Source organism: Ambystoma mexicanum, chromosome 12, assembly GCF_040938575.1.
Source record: "Ambystoma mexicanum isolate Mex_15411 chromosome 12, UKY_AmexF1_1, whole genome shotgun sequence".
Classification (NCBI taxonomy): Eukaryota; Metazoa; Chordata; class Amphibia; order Caudata; family Ambystomatidae; genus Ambystoma; species Ambystoma mexicanum.
In genome coordinates, this window is record NC_090936.1 from 440,357,196 (window position 1) to 440,373,821 (window position 16,626).

General features: G+C 48.4%; 1 protein-coding gene across 6 annotated transcripts in view; it reads right to left on the reverse strand.

Moving 5' to 3' along the window:
- The window catches only part of CACNA2D4 (calcium voltage-gated channel auxiliary subunit alpha2delta 4), a 1,390,363-nt gene that overhangs the window by 17,858 nt on the left and 1,355,879 nt on the right, over positions 1-16,626 (reverse strand). For all 6 annotated transcript variants that reach the window (XM_069628636.1, XM_069628639.1, XM_069628635.1 and 3 more), the window contains 2 exons: positions 5,358-5,473; positions 3,982-4,061 (listed from right to left, as the gene is read on the reverse strand). In XM_069628636.1, the coding sequence (XP_069484737.1) occupies positions 3,982-4,061; positions 5,358-5,473 (196 nt within the window). The remainder of the gene's footprint in view (positions 1-3,981; positions 4,062-5,357; positions 5,474-16,626) is intronic.

Here is a 16,626-nt window from a genome sequence, read left to right on the forward strand (position 1 = left end):
ATAAGGTTTTCTCAGTGGATACCTTGTTTCAAGAATTATTTGCAGTAAAGGCATCCTCACTTGTATTGCACATGTTGCAATTTCCGGTTCCCCACTTATAGGCAACATGGGGGCAGAGCTTCTGGTAGGGGTATTTGGCTCCTCCTCTACACCTCCAACTCAAAATGTATTCTTGTTCTAACCAACTCCTCCTCATCTTTCTCCCCATGTCACTTCCTTTCTCTCCACCTCAAATCCAATCCCTCCCACAACATAACGAGGGGTACCACACATAAATGTAAACACATATTCTATGACATTAAAACTTTCCCCTTTCTTATTAAACCAGTTCAAATAACCCAATTTCTTCTAGTAACTTGGTAGGCTTGATCAGTGTGCGAGTGGGTCGAGATCTAGTCAGGTGTTCCATCGCCACCCGAGGTGCTGTTCTATCTGTAGATATCTGCTCTCCTTCCGACATCTCACAATCACCCAAATAGGATGCATCCAAGTCCACTTCAAATGTGCTTTGATCTTCCCATTGGTGACATTTGCCATGAAGCTTATTGTACTGCTTGAAACACGATGAAATCCTGGTAAATTCTCTCTACTCATCACCAGCCATCAACATGGATCCTGTCTTCTTCATTACTGTTAATTGGTCAGGATGAAATTATGTCATTTCCTTGCTTCTCTTGTCTCACCACCACAAGGTCTCCTACCTGAATGAAGGATTTGTCCACCTTCCTATTTCTATCAGTGTGCCTCTTCATTTTATATTCAGCACACGCATCCGTTTCTCGCATGTCTACATCGTGTAATCAGCCAACACATGTTTCAACCTGCTGGGGTCTTTTTCAAGGCTAAGTAACATGAGTCAATAAATATGCAACCAGAGAAGGATCTGAATACAAGAAGCTGCATCGGTGTTACTCTAAGTCGTCAGGCGGTGTATTTCCGAGAAATTCAACAGGGCCACAAAGGGGGTGATGTTACAGCAAAGGTTTCCAGTTATTAACCAGGCGGGTCTAGTTTCTTACTGCCCTGCACATCACTTGCACTTCATACATTGTATAGTTCAATGTTTCCGTTTGGTGTCTGCGCACTAGTTATTGGTGATGTGTGTGTGTTTCCTGCTACAACTGCCCCCTTGTTATAGCAGTTATTATCCATCTCTCTCTGTACTGCTTGGTTTGTCACATTGCCTATATCAGCTCTTTCACCAACCTGCACCTTCCCCAGCAGGAGATGACACTGGTATGCACTGCCGAGCCCAGTTGCCTGGTATTCCTTCATGTGATTGGTTATCGATTTCCACACCGTGTCCCCCATAACCCGTGTGGTTGTGGCCTACAACCTTCGCCTGCTGCCTTTAGCTCTCTGTATTCTTGACTTGAGTCTACAAAGAGCCTAGGTTCCTCTTTAACCCTTTCATCTGGCAAGGCACATTTATATTTTCACCATCTTGCCAACATGGTGCATGCACTTGTGGGGAAGGACGTGTGCAAATGTGGTGTACACCAGGTCAGGGCAGCACCAGGTATGGCCTATCTGGAGGAGTCATTGCATAGTATATGTAATGAATCACGTCTTTTTCAGGTGACCACAGCACAAGCTCTTTTTGCCATGGCAATGGGCCTCATTACGACCCAGGCGGTAAGTTACCGCCTGGGCCGTGACTTTACCACCATGGCGTAAACTACGTTTACGCCATGGTGGTAGGCGGACTTACCGCCCCATTCCAACCTTGGCGGGGCGGTAAATCCCCATTTACCCATTTTCCCTTCCCCATTCCCATTTTGCCCCATAGGGCATAATGGGAGTGGGGAAGGTGTTAATTACGCCACCGTAAATTACGGTGGCGTAATTAACTCCATGGTCCCTTAGCGCCATGGATTTTAACACCTGCTAATAGCAGGTGTTAAGTCCGCCATGGCGCTAAGGGACCTCGTACTCAGGCGGTAAGGGTCGGCGCTGTTTACGCCGCCGTAAACCCCTTACCGCCTGGGTCCTAATGAGGCCCAATGACAGTATTACTGCACATTAGCAATGCAACGAGGTAGCTCTGGCCCACTTTATGTTCACCGTTGTTTGCTCTTTGCTTGAAATGAAGGTGCACGTGCAACACCTGTTGCCCACCTATTTTCTTCAGTCCGGATTCTAATGAGGTGTAATATGCAGTACTTGTCATCGACATTTGTAATCTCCGCCGTGGCAGATATGCCCTTTGCTGCAAATCGCTCAGCTGCATATCTCTTGTGGCAACCTCACTTTATCTGCTACCTCCCATGCTCCTACACCATGAACAAGAGGAACAGCAACAAGTGGAACAGGGGGGATTTAAGCCAGTGTTCTGAATAGCCTAGGCCAATGTACTTACTACATCCATTCATTCATTCACCATGTATTATTCTATTGTGTCTAAGTGGTGTTGGATTATTTTTTTAAAGCAGCTCCAAATTCTGTTAAGAATCTGCACTGTGCAAACAAAAAAGCAAATACATGTTTGTGTTAGAAAGCACAAAGATACATGTTTTGTTGATGCATGACTGCACTCTGTTCTCATTCACAAAATGTGTCAGTACATTATTGAATAAACAAAGGAATGCAGGATTGTGATCAGAGGGATCCAATGCTTTCTGTGACTGAATAATGCTTGGTAAGTGGACAGCTATCATCGTGCGTTTTAATGTATTGTTGTGTATCACACAACGTTGCGAGCTGCTTCAAAGGGTCAAAGATAAGCCTATTTAGGGTTGCGAGCTAACCTTATGCATGGTATCTAGGAAGGCAGAGCAGGTAGTGCAACTTGCAATTAGTGGTTCAGGACATTGATTAGACATGATATTAGGCTAAGGCAGAGCAGTATGTATGGTGTACACATCAGCAATAAGCAGGCTTTGGAGCAGGGGCTTAAAGAGTTGTGTGGTATGTTCAAGGCACCGTCCGTGGGGTTTGGCCAGACAAGTTGACAAAATACAGCCCACTATGGGAAACATATCAGAACGTCATTGGTGCTTGGAGGCAGGCTCCATGTTAGCAAGACTCTGCAGGTGTCCATGCAGGTCGGCCTAATTGCTAGTGCTGCTGGGGCCGAGACAGGAAGTAGTGTGTAGAACGCCAATCAAAAGGGAGTCGGGTCCACTAGCACAGGGTTGGAGGTCTGTTATGGTGCTGGTTGGGGGGGGGCATGATTTTAGTTTCTTGTTGAACTTCCTGTAACATGGCCCAGTCTTCCGGTCGGGTGGCAGGGGGTTTCATTGTTCCTTGCTCTGTGCTGCTAAGGATCTTCCAGTCTCTTGAACCTGGCTAATGCCATCATGGAATGTCTTGCTAATCTAAGGAGTCTCCTTGGGGGATATTTGGTGATAAAAGTGGTTTGGGGGGTGGATTGGCCCATCTTCTGAGGGTTTTTTGGAGGATAGGTTTATTGAGAGAGAGCCAGTTTAGGGCACTCAAAGCTGGGTTCATATGACCCATATGGTTTCAGACCTAGAATTAATCTTGCAGCTTTATTTTGGATTAGTGCTAATTGATGGGTCAGATTATTACTGAAGCCTAGGGGAAGACTGTTGCCATAATCAAATCCTGATAACACCTCTTGCCTGGTCACATTGGCATTCTAGTGGCTACTCGAGGCAGGGAACAGTTTTTTTCAGAATGTGAATCTCGAAGAGGGGCACTGCATACCTGCAGCTCAAGGCCGCCATTTTGCAAAGGGATTTTCTTGATTGGTAATTACTCACTGAGGCAAGCATTCCCAACAAGACAAAAAGAGTAATACACCCTAATGTCACCCTCAATTACAGCAGTCTGTTCAACTGCCAGGATTTACAAATGTACAGATTAGAAGCAGAACAGCCAACACACCTGTAAAATACTGCCAAGTTCCCTTTTATGAACCATTGGGTGAAAGATGAAACACAACAGTGCTCTAAACCAATAGTTCATGTGTATACTGAGACGTACGTACAGCTATGGACAGACCTCTCTTGAACTTACCTCTGGATGAAATGCATGGCAAGACTCGGGTCTACGCCTCAGCTTCTGGGACCGCATCCGGTCACATTTCACAGAAGCATTATGTGCTCTGGAGTTAAGGGAACAGACAGACGTATCGAGGGCTGGTAGAGTGAGAATGGGCACCTGGAAATGGGGGGCTCCGTGGACTCTAACAACACCCCATGTGGATTCCTGAGAGATGTGTACTGCTTCGGAGAAGGCCAGTCGGGCCCATTCAACAGCTTTGGCCATCTTCAGCTGTTGCACCATAACAACAGCATGAAACCACAGTGCTGTGAAGAAGTGGTCCCAGAACGACGGAGGCTTGAGAAGAAAGGCTGCCAGATAGAACCGTTCACCTTCCTCAGATAGCCCAACAACATGGCCGCCGCCTGGATATGTTCCTCAGGAAAGAAATGTATTGATGTGGGAGCGGTGAAGGGCAATGAGTAGGGAGATTAGATATGCAAGGCAGGGGAATCTGTGGATAGGGTGGCGGCGGGAAGATACATAGGATGAGCTGGGAGGGTATGTATATCTTCCAAAGGAAGCCATTATCAATTGTTCCAAATGCGTAACCTCCTCCAGTGACCTCACGGCAGATGATTATGGATTCTATAATCCATTTCGTGTCATTACTGCAGAGGGATAAGGCCTTTTCTCTGCCTCCTCTGGGTCATCTAAAACCTGAGGGTAGCAGAGAATTCCCAGTGCGCCATCCACATTTATCCATTAACTCCCTCACAGTGCGGTACTCACGATTCTGACAAATTAGCGGCTCCCCTGCTCTCAAAGAATAGTCTGCACGTGACAGAGCATGAGCTGCGGCTTTGTCAATTTGTCAGACTCATGGTCCACCAGTCACTAAGAGCTCTGCTGGGAGGGGTGAAGGTGGGTGAGGTGAGGTGGGGTGGATAGAAAGATGCGAGATGCTCTTTCTTCATTAGGGGTGAGGGGGTAACACAAAATAATGTTGGCGGGGGAAGAAGGTGCAGGATTCCAGGTATCATTGTCCCCTTTTGGCGTGGGGAGGAAGAGGAGGTGAGATGGAGGTATGGGAGGGTAGCAGGACGCGTGGTATATTGTTCCCTGTTGTGTGCTAGGGAGGGTCAGGCAAATTGAAAATGGAGGCATGGGAGGGTGGGAGGACACCAGGAATATCTTTCCCTGTTAGGTGCTATGGAGGGCCAGGTAAATTCACATTGGAGGTATGGGAAGGTCAGGGTGGCAGGACGCCAGATATATATTTTGCATTTTAGTTGGGGTAGGGGTGAGAAACGGGTATTTGCAGTTTCAGCTGATCAGATTCACTGGGAGAGATGGGGTGATTACGTTGCTCCCCTGAACACCTGCGGAAACCAGAGACTTTAAAAGGATATATTTGACTTCCTTGGCTTCCAGTGGCACAGGCGGGAAGAGGCTGCAGTCGCAGGTGGACTCCGCCACCAGGAGGAGCAGGTTGCTGTTGCTGATGTGCTGCGCCACGAACATCCTGCGGGAGAGAGACAGAGACATCACTACTTACTCAGGAGAAAGTTCTAGGACAGCACTGAAGTGTGATAGCATGCTTGACTTGATGTGCACTGATGGGGGCAGGCTCCCAATCACAAATGGCCAATTGCTGTCACTGCAATCCCAGAGAAGACCAATTGATGGTGTATGTGGCTAAGAGCAGAGGGCAGTGATGCAGGCTACCCATATATTCAACAGACCAATGGGTAACGTGCCACTCTCAGAGTGCACTCACCTTATTTTACAAGTGTTTTTTGTTAACGAAAGATATACACACCATGAAAAGGAGTCAGGCAGCATATACAGTAGATCTCGCATATATGTTCTGACAAGTCAAATGTCATGGGTAATTTCATTAGACAAAAATCTTGCAGCGACAAAAAGGAGAAATTATTCACCGTAGTGATCTTTCTATGGATTCTTCTAGCTCAGATTCCTCAACATGATAGATATCCATCATCCAGCTCTGCTGTTGGGAAACTTTTGGACAGGGGGAGTAGTGGACCTTGACCCGGCTGCCAATCGTCGATCTGTCTTGTCTGGCTCTTGATCGTTGGCTCCGGAAGTGATGTCAGGCATCGTATAAATAGCACGTCACTATGCCCCATGCTTCAGTTCCCCCACCCCTCCGCATATTTGAACGCTGCAGAGGGAAAAACCACAGAAGGAGGCAAACCAGCTGTTAAAACTTTAACAAGGAACAGCTCAAAGGGTGAACCCCCACAACAAAGAATGAGACAGCAGAGCGGTCATCCCACAGCCATCACCAGATGCCTTCTCGTTTGGACAGAAGCGACAACCCACAGAACTTTCTGAGCGGGGCTGGATGGTAGGGTCGATGAGGAATCTGCAGGAAATAATACATAGAAAGATCATTACGGTGAGTAATTTCTCCTTCAGTGGATTGCTTTTTTCCTGCAGATTCCTCATCATGATAGACTTCCCAAGCAGTTAGGATAACGGACGAGGGCAGAAAGATTTAAACCAGTAGATTCTGTAGAACCGCCCTACCAAATCTTGTATCAGTTCCCGTGCAACATCCAAGGCATAGTGCTTGGTGAAGGTATGTAAGGATGACCAAGTGCCGCCGGGCATATATCCCTAACAGGGACCCCCCTCTGGAGGGCTGTAGAGGCTGAGACCCCTCTGGTCGAGTTGGCCCGGATGCCCACTTGAAGCTGCTTACCTGCCGATTGTTAACACTCGGATATGCACAAAATTATCCAACGGGACATGGTTTGTTTAGTGATGGCAAGACCTTTTCTAGACATGAAATGGGCAACGACAAACTGGTCCGATTTCCTAAACTCAGATGTGAGAGTAACATAGAAGCTTAAAGCTCTCTTGAGGTCAAGGCAGTGGAACCGCTCTTCCTCTTTTGAGGGATGGCGAGGAGGGTAAATGACAGGTAAATCAATGGTCTGGGACAGATGAAACTCTAAAACCACCTTAGGAAGGACTGACTTTAAGAGAGACTTTCTCACAAAAGAACTTCAGAAAGGCAGGTTTGCAGCATAAGGCTTGCAGTTTGCTAACCCTCCTGGCAGATGTGACTGCGACCAAAAAGGGTGTCTTAAGGGATAACAGCCGCAAAGAACATGAATTCATGGACTCAAACGGAGCCGCCATCAAATAGGTCAAAAGCAAATGAAGATCCCAATCTAGGACAACAAATGGGGTTGGTGGAAACTTGTTGAGCAGGCCCTTCAGGAACTGGGCCATGACTGGAATAGTTAAAAAGGAACCTTGATCTGAGGACCTCTTGAACACAGACAGGGCCGCCAAATACCCTTTGACTGTGGCAACCTGAAGGCATGAAGAGGCCAGTGACAGAAGGAACACCATCACAGTGTTGGTAGGGTACATCTCAAATCTTCTCCACATGCACGCATACAGAGATCTAGTAGAAGGTCTGTGTGCAGCCAGCAATACCTCAAGTGCCTCTTATGAGAGGTCCCAGTCATCATACCTCATCCTCTCAAGAGCCATGCATGTAGATTGAGAGAAGCCGGGGTCGGGTGGAGTACTCGGCCCTCCGACTGGGTTAGGAGATCCGGACGCCGAGGCAACCGGTGAGGCGGATGGTCAGATCTAGGAGATCGGAGTACCACGTTCTCCTTGCCCAATCAGAGGCGATCAGGATCATGGTTGCTCAAAATCTGTTCAGTCTCCTGATAACCCAGGGGATGACGGGAATCAGGGGGAAGGTGTAGTGGAGAGAGAATATCCAATCAACCAGAAAAGCCTCCCCCAGTGCGCTGTTCGCTGGGAATTCCCCCAAGCAAAATGGTTTGCACTTCCTGTTGGACTCTGTGGTGAACAGATCCACTTCCGGAGTACCCCAGAGAGCGAAGAGCTCCTCAAGGACTTCCTGACACACTTGCCACTTGTTTGAGACCGAGCTCTGCCTGCTCCGAGCATCCGCTAAGGTGTTCTCTGTCCCCGCCAGATGAACTGCCGAGACCGATATTTGGTTGTCTTGCAACCAGAACCAAAGCTGAATTGCCTCTGTGTAGAGTGGGCGGGAGTGCACACCACTCTGCTTGGTGAGGTACTGCATGGCCACTGTGTTGTCTGTCAGGACAAGGACATGCTTCCCTCTGAGAGACGGGTCAAGGTCCCTCACGGCTAACCTGATGGCCCACAACTCCAGCCTGTTGATATGTCACCTGGCTTCTGATGGGGACCAGAGGCCGCTCACCTGCAAATCCTCACAGGTGGCACCCCAATCCTTCAGGGACGCATCTGTGACCATTCGGGCCTAGGGCCAAGGAGGCCAAAAGAGTTCCCCCGCCAATAGATTGCTGTGTGTGTTCCACCAGCCGAGTTCGCGGACTACCTGGCTGGACACTGAACGGCGATCCGTGGGAGCTGCCAGATACTGAGACCACTGGTCGCTCAGGAGCCACTGGAGGGATCTCATACTCAGCCCGGCCTCTGGCACTGGAAAAATACAGGAGGCCATGAGACCCAGGAGGCAGAGGAAGGAAGCCGCTGGAAGAGTAGCATGGTTCTGAACCAACTGCACCATCTGGGCGATGTTGCTGACTCTCTCCTCGGGAGGAAAAGCCTTCCCTACCCAGGCGTCTAGGACTGCTCTGATGAACTGGAGCTGCTGAACTGGTGTCAAATGGGATTTTTTCAAGTTAAGGGAGAAGCCCAGCCTATGAAGTAATAGGCAGGTGTCCTCCAGATGAGGCAAGACTTGCCCTGCTGACTTCCCCGGATCAGCCAGTCATCCAGGTAAGGAAATACATGGACCCCGGATCTCCTGAGGCGAGCCGCAACTACCGCCATGAGCTTGAGCAGAGGTCATCCCAAAGGGAAGCACTTTGAACTGATAGTGTTTGTCCCCTATGAGGAAGCTTAGGAAACTCCTGTGCTTGAGATGTATTGGCACATGGAAATAGGCGTCCTGCAGGTCTATTGACATCAGCCAGTTCTGAAGATCGAGAGCGTGGAGAATTTCTCTCAACGTCACCATCCTGAATTTGTCTTTCCTCAGGAAATTGTTTAGAGACCTGAGGTCCAGAATGGGACAGAGACGTTCCATTTGGGCACTAGGAAATACCAGGAATACCAGCCCGATCCTCTCTGTTCGGGATGTACCGCTTCCACGGCACCCTTCGACAACAGGGCTCTCAGTTCTTCCTGGAGCTCCTGTCCCGGTGGGGGTCTGTCCGGTGGTCTTTTAAAAAAGGGCAGACAATAACCCTGCAGGGCCCAGGCATCAGAGGTTATCTCCTGCCACTGGGGCCAATGCCCTATCAACCGTCCACCAACCAGTGCATCGTGGGAGGGGAAATCAAAGCGGCTTAGAGGGCCCGGGTGCCCCCGCCGCTGCTTGTTGGCCTTTAGAAGCCACTCTGCCCCTTCCGAGGCACTTGAAATTCCTCTGCCCCTGCCTGGGTTGTGGGAGCTGGGCCTTTTTGCCATAGGGTACATAACACCTATAGCCTCTGGCAAAGCTGAAGGCAGGCTTGGCCGGCTGTGCAGTTGGGCCCAATGACTTAGCTGCAGTATTAGACTCTACATTTTTCTAAGGAGTCGTCAGCTGTTTGACCTAAAATCATGTCTCCTTTAAAAGGCATGTCCAGAAGCCTGTTCTGAACATTTGGGGAGAAACCAGAGGTTTTCAGGTAGGCCTGTCTCCTCATCACAACTGCCGACCCCACAGAGTGGCCAACAGAGTCCGCTACGTCCAGGCCTGTTTGCAATGACTGCTTGGCTACCTCCTTCCCATCCTCCAACAGCTGTAAAAATCTGTCCTGCATTGCAACCTCAGGGATGTATTCAGCAGCATGCTCTACAGCTTTCCACAAGCCGAAGGAATACTTAGCGAATCCGCAGGCTATGTTGGTGGCCTTGAGTGCCATGCTGCCAGAAGTGAAAACTTTCTTGGCCAATGCATCAGACTTCTTTTCCTCCCCATCTTGGGGCAGATTGGAAGTAGATGCCGCAGGTCTGGTGGAATTTGTGACAGCTTGCACAACCAGCCCTTCTGCAGGAAGGTGTGTAGCGAGGAAAGAAGGATCCCCTCTTGCCGGCCTATACTTCCCTGTAAAACTGGCATTTACAGGGGAAATGGCGCAAGGGTGTTGCCATAAGGAGGCTAAGGGGTCTGCAACCCGGGTTAAATGGCATATTATGCTAAACTGTGGGACCCTCGTCCAGTATGTCTGTGAGCTAGTACCCCTGAAGGGGTGTGGCAGACTACTTTAAACCAAGAGTGTCTACAACCCTGTCAACAAAAGGCCCGAATTTTGTATTAGTATGCGTGTAGGGCTGGCTTTGCTGTAAATCAAGGTTTGGGGATGTTTCTAGGCCACTAGCGTCTTGTAAACCCTGAGATAGTGCTAACAAATCGGCCTGATCGTCAAAATAATTGACACCGCCAGCTCCCGTATAAACAGGGTCGACATCCCCTTGGTCATTGGGGTCGTATGAAGGAACCATCACCGACAGTCAGCGCCGAGGGTTTTACTGCTGATGCAACGGTTTTCGAAGCCAATGGGGCTTTCGACGCTGATGGTTCTTTCGGCGCCGAGGGAAGCTCGGGCGACTGATGGACGCCGCAGGCATCAGTCTTAAATCCTTCTGGTGTTTTACGTGCCTTTGTCGGCATGGAGCCCGAAGGCGTTTTTGACGTCGAAGGAGTTGACGGATTGGCTAGCTTGGGGTCAGAAGGACCGAGCACTGCTTTTTCTACCAAAGATTGCTGGTCGGCGGGGGGAACTGCACCTTCAGCAGCATGTTGCTTAAACATTTCCAACACAGAAGTTTTAAACTTTTCAACTCTCCTGAGTGTTCGGCCCTGCTGAGGGCCTACTTCGTTCAGATGACGAGCTGGACTTGCGTCGATGGTGATGGCGCTGCTTCTTCTTTCGCGACGAAGACGATGAATGGCTTCTGGAATGGGACCGTTTCTTAACTTTTTGCAATGTCTTTCCCCCTTGTTTGATGTAGGTTCCTCAGTCTCGGCCCCAGAAGACCGGACGAGAGACTGCGCCAGAGATTTTGCAGACGGTCCGCCCAAAGCCAGGTTCCCGGCTCTCTCATGTGGGGATTTCGGCTGCATCTTCGAGCACGATGTGCAGGCCTCTGTGTCGTGACTCACACCCAGGCACCACAAAGCGACGTCATGGGGGTTGGTTACAGACATTTTGGCCTCGTGGTCACAGCATCGCTTAAAGCCTGAAACCCGGTGAGATGACATTGTGGCAAGGTTTTCGGAGGAAAACAAAGAATTTAGTTCCAAAAAAGTACAGAAAAGTACAGGCCTCGTAGTCACAGCATCGCTTAAAGCCTAAAACCCGGTGAGATGACATTGTGGCAAGGTTTTCGGAGGAAAACAAAGAATTTAGTTCCAAAAAAGTACAGAAAACTCGAAGTCGTGTTCCCGATGCAGCATGCAAGCGCGTGAAAAAAATGGAACTGAAGCATGGGGCGTTGTGACATGTTATATATACAACACCTGATGTCATTTCCGGAGTCAACGATTGAGCACTGAGATGACTGATCGACGATCGATGGCAGAGTCGAGGGCCACTACACCTGTTGTCAAAAGGTTTCTGAGCAGCAGAGCTGGATGATGGATATCTATCATGATGAGGAATCTGCAAGAGAAAAGCAATCCACTGAAGTGAAATGTAATCATGAACCCTAGGCTATTTCTATCACAGGGGTGATCCATTGCATGGCAAAACTGAGCTAAACATACTCACCCAGTCTGGTCCAAATAAACCACACACCAGACCACAGGGAAAACAGAAGACATTCAAATAAGGTGCTGCTTCAGCACTGCATAACCATGCCGGTGACCCAGGGTAGTGCAGGATTGGGACACTCTTACTATCTTCCCCAATGCTTTAACCCCTAGCCACTGCATAATCAGGACGCCATCATCTCCAGCAATGGTCTGCAGGTTAAGCAGAGCCTGAGATGTATACTGCGCACGCGCACTCGCAAACACGCACACACCACAGAAGCACTTTACAGAGCAAGACTCTAGTTAAATAAACAGGATGCCCTACTGAGGGACTCCCAGCACGAACCCGATAAGCGAACCAAATTAGATGTCACAACACAGGGAGAACGTCTGTGAGGCACTCAAATGATGTTATTGGAACACCATATATTTGGAACACTTGCCACAGAGCAGCGTGGCAGTCATTTCAGAGAGGGCCAAATGTTAGTCTCGTATTGATACCCTCCTCAATGTCAGGACAACTGCAAGCGATGTCCTGAGGAACATCTAGAGAGCTTCTAGGAGGGAACATCCCACCTCACATTTCCACCGAGCACCTGCTACTTACTGCTCGTGTAGTTCCACAAACTAGATCAGAAATGGGCTAAAAAATGCAGGCACTGTACTAGCCACCCACCCGCACCAGCTTTACAGGGGAGTCACACTATGCTGTGTGAGATTGCTAGAACAGTCCTTTAAGTAGCCAATGACTACACTTCTCGCCACATGATGGCTCAGGAACGAACAAGGGAAAACCCTCCCTCACTCATCACCACACCTGCTCTACATTTCCTAAATCAACACTTCAAGCAGTCATCGGTCAGAGAGCAGAAGCCAGAACCTATGAAGATCAGCACCCAAAACTGGCTAGGGCCTATGCTCAGTCTACTGGGGGAGCACTGACCCCCTTGAAGGGCCATCCTGAGTTTCAGTGGGCCATACAAGCATCCTCCTGATATCGAAGAGGAGGGAGCCCTTAGGAGTGTAAAACTACTAGTCCTGGGACATTTTCCTAAGCCCACCTTCCCACAACCCCTGCTCCCTCAGCCCCATCTTAGTACCTCAGAGATGTCAGTCAGGTTGAACTGTCAAGATTCCAAAGCTAATTTGTTCCAACCATTGGTCCACTGGGCAGTCATTCACGTGCTATGCGGTTAAGCTTTCATACTGCTCCCACACTACGCGAAGACGCGTCTGGATAGTGGCGCATTGTGCTGCGCCCTAGGGTCAACCAGACGGTGGCCGGTAGCGGAAAGGAAACAGGAGGCAGGCGAGAGGATAAGTGAGGCGGGAGAAGGGCAGCAACGAATACAGACCAAGATGGAAAGGTACAAGGTGGTTGAATGGGAGGGGGAGTGATTTTGGAAGCGTGGAAATAAACAATAGTAGTGGACCCAACAAATACTGATCAGGACAAAAGTCAATAAAAACCACGCGTGATGGCGATAGGGCAGTTTCTAGGACACTGATCGCGTGGCACTGGAACTAGTGAGCGCGTGGCTGCGTGATGGATTGGGGATGTGCTCAGGCACTCCCTGGAGGTGTGGTGGCTTTCCTAGATCAGGTCTTAAAATGTCTCTCCCAGTCTACCAAGATGATCATCTGGGGGTGCCAAGCTGCCTGGTAGAAATGAGTTGGCCGGGCAAAGGTGAACGCTGGGAACACAAAAGGGGTAAAGGAATTGGGAGAGGAGTCAATCTCCAGCCTCCATGTGTCAGGCGCGCTTTGCCACTTGGTGAGGAAAGAGGCTGAGCGGTCAATGTGGGGTGCAGTAAGAGAGCATGTGGTGTAGTCTATCCGCATTATAGCACCACGTGTGCCTGCAACGAAGGAACGTAGAGCCTGTGCTCTCGGTCCAGGCTATGTTCCGTGTCCTAGGAGAAAGCGCCCTCTTTCTCATTTAGTAGAAGGGGCAACATCAGATACTTTACATGACATAGATTTAGCAGGCCAATTAAATTATCATCTCAAAACTACGAAGTAGGCAATTTTATAGTGTTAAACTAGCAAGCAAGGGAGGTTGCCCTTGCGTGGGCAGTACAATAGGTCCATGCTGGCAAATGTCACCTGCATATCTGATGCTACACCAGCCGCCACCGATGGACACAGGCATGCCACAGAACCGAAAATACAGACACAAGATATGCAACACAAAGTAGGCACCCCTGGCCACCTCCCTTCTGTGTTTTTACAGAAACTCAGATTTGTATTGTTTTAATTTCGAAATTGCACTTTGTTTAATCTATTCCTGGCGCTTTTTTAATGGGAGTGCCCCCTACTTTCCACACCTACTCAACTATACTCGCCCGGTTCCCTTGTTATTTTGAGGGCAATTTAAAAATCAAAATTAGTGGCCTTTTTTGAATCAAGAGGGATTGGATCCATTTTGTTTTTTCTAAAAAAAAAAACGAATTCTCCCATACAGCTGGTAGAGCCCTCAATCATGCAGCCTCCCTGGAACATGGTCAGTAGCCGAGCTACTGTACATGACTGTGGCACGAGGACTGCATGGTAGTGCGAAAGGGTGCCCTGCTTCTCAATATTATTAACGCTACCAGCGCCGTGCCTAGCTGAACCTCCATGTATGGAGTGTTGGGCTAATCCATGCATGTTTCTAATAAACCCTTCCAGATTAAATCCCTGACGTTTCTTGGATACCTCACGGAATGGCCCGAGAACACGGCTAGTTGTAGGATTTGTGAGGCCCTGTGCGGCAAAAGGCAGATGCCATCCCCTATTAGCATATGTATTGACATCGCTGAAAGTGAGACCACAGGAAATGACTGCACATAGAGCGACATCCTTCTTGGTTACATGAGTCCAGCATGGGAAGTCACGTTAGACGGGTTTTCTATAAGTAAGCCAAACGAGAAATAAGTTTGTGTTGTGCAATACATCAATGACCACTATTACTAGATAATATGTGACCAACACTGTAGTCTGTTAAACCATGAGTGAGGCTTTTTGGAATAGTGCACACTGTGATCTGAGACAACTCTATGGACTCCTGGTTTTGATAGATAAGGCACAGTTAGAGAAATTAATATGTGCAGGATCACACACCTTGATTAAGTGGTGAATATTGATTTTGGCCCCAGTCTGCGAGTTTGGCAATTGACCACAAAACCTCTCAGCTCCAATTGGTACAAATATGTGTTCATGTTTGGCTTTCAAGAGCTACAATTATACCCATCTTGATAGCAATGACTTTTAAAGTATGCATCACATAAAAAAAACTGACATATATATCCTAATACAAATATGTTAAGCAAAAAAAGTATAATTTCAGCAATATTTTCACTATTATGATTGGAAGACTATAAGAACCAGATTGCAATGTAATGGGAGCCTAAAAAAAATCTCCTTTGGCTTTTGGCTTTTGCAACTGTAATTTCCAGACCTAGACGCAACACACAAGAAACTCAGGGCCTCATTACACAGAAGGCGGTGATCCAGGGTGCTATTAGCACCCTGGACCATGCCGGTAAATTACCGGCACCGCCTTGGCGGTAAGGGGATTTACCGCCCCATCCCAAGGTCGGTGGGGCGGTAAATCCCCCTTCCGCCATTGCCCTTCCCCATTCCCATTTCTGCCCCATAGGGCTCTATGGGAATGGGGAAGGCGCTAATTACGGCACCGCAATTTTGCGGTGCCGTAATTAGCTCCGAGGTCCCTTAGCGGGTTGGTTTTTAACGCCTGCAAAAAGCAGGCGTTAGAGCACCAACCCGCTAAGGGACCTCGTAGTACGGCGGTAAGGGTTAACGGTCACCGTTGCCATTAACGGTGACCGTTAACCCTTACCGCCGTCCGTGTAATGAGGCCCTCAGACTCTAAAGGACGGCCTAACTCATTTAGCAATAACGGACTGGCTCATTAAAATATATATCAATGATTATTAATTAGGAGTTTTAGGAATGACTACAGCTGCCTGAGAAATACACCAGAGGCGGTGGAACTGCCTTCATCGACAAATCCTCCTTGGGTCTCAGAATAAGCACACAACCGTCAACCAAGTCAAACTTCCTCTCACTAACTCACGGATCATAACAATGCATTTGATCTACAGGCCCCCTGGACCTATCAGCTCCTTCGAGGAAGATATTATTACCCTCCTCAACACCTACACCAAGCCTTCCTCACAAATGTTATTACTAGGCGACTTCAACTTGGGTTTTAATGACCCAAACAATCAACCTGACATAACACTGGCAAATTCATTGTCTGTGTTTGGCCTCACACAAAGGCTAACCCACCCCACTAATGTAAAAAGAAGAATCCTAGATTGGATAGCCAACCTCAACTGTGAAACTACCATATCTTGCATTGAAACATGCACATGGTCAGACCATTCCTTAATATCATTTACTATCCAAGACTGCAAACTTCCAAACAAACTTAACCTTATTGCTCCACCCATCCCGACCAGAAATAAAAGGAGCATCACAGTGCACAATCTCAAGCCATTTCTCCAACCTCTACTCAACCCATTACCTGCCACTTCTGATCCGGCAGAGTTAGTGGAACTCTATAACAAGACCCTCACTGCAGCACTAGACAAGATCGCACCTCTCAAACTACGAAAAGGTAAACCTAACGCTCACCTGAACACCTGGTTTTCCCCCAAACTCAAATCCCTACGAATGGAAAAAAAGGAAACTTGAAACTACCTGGAAAAAGAATCCCACCCCTTCCAACCAAGAGATCGTACTTAAATCCACAGCAATCTACAAGAATGAAATTACCCTAGCCAAACGTGAGACCTATAATGCTTCACTGAAACCTTCCAATTGCCAAGGAGACTCCTGCCCTGCACTGACCATCAAGGAAGCGGCCAGTGATCATGCTCCCTTCATTACCAAGCTTATCAACTCCTCCTTCCGCACCT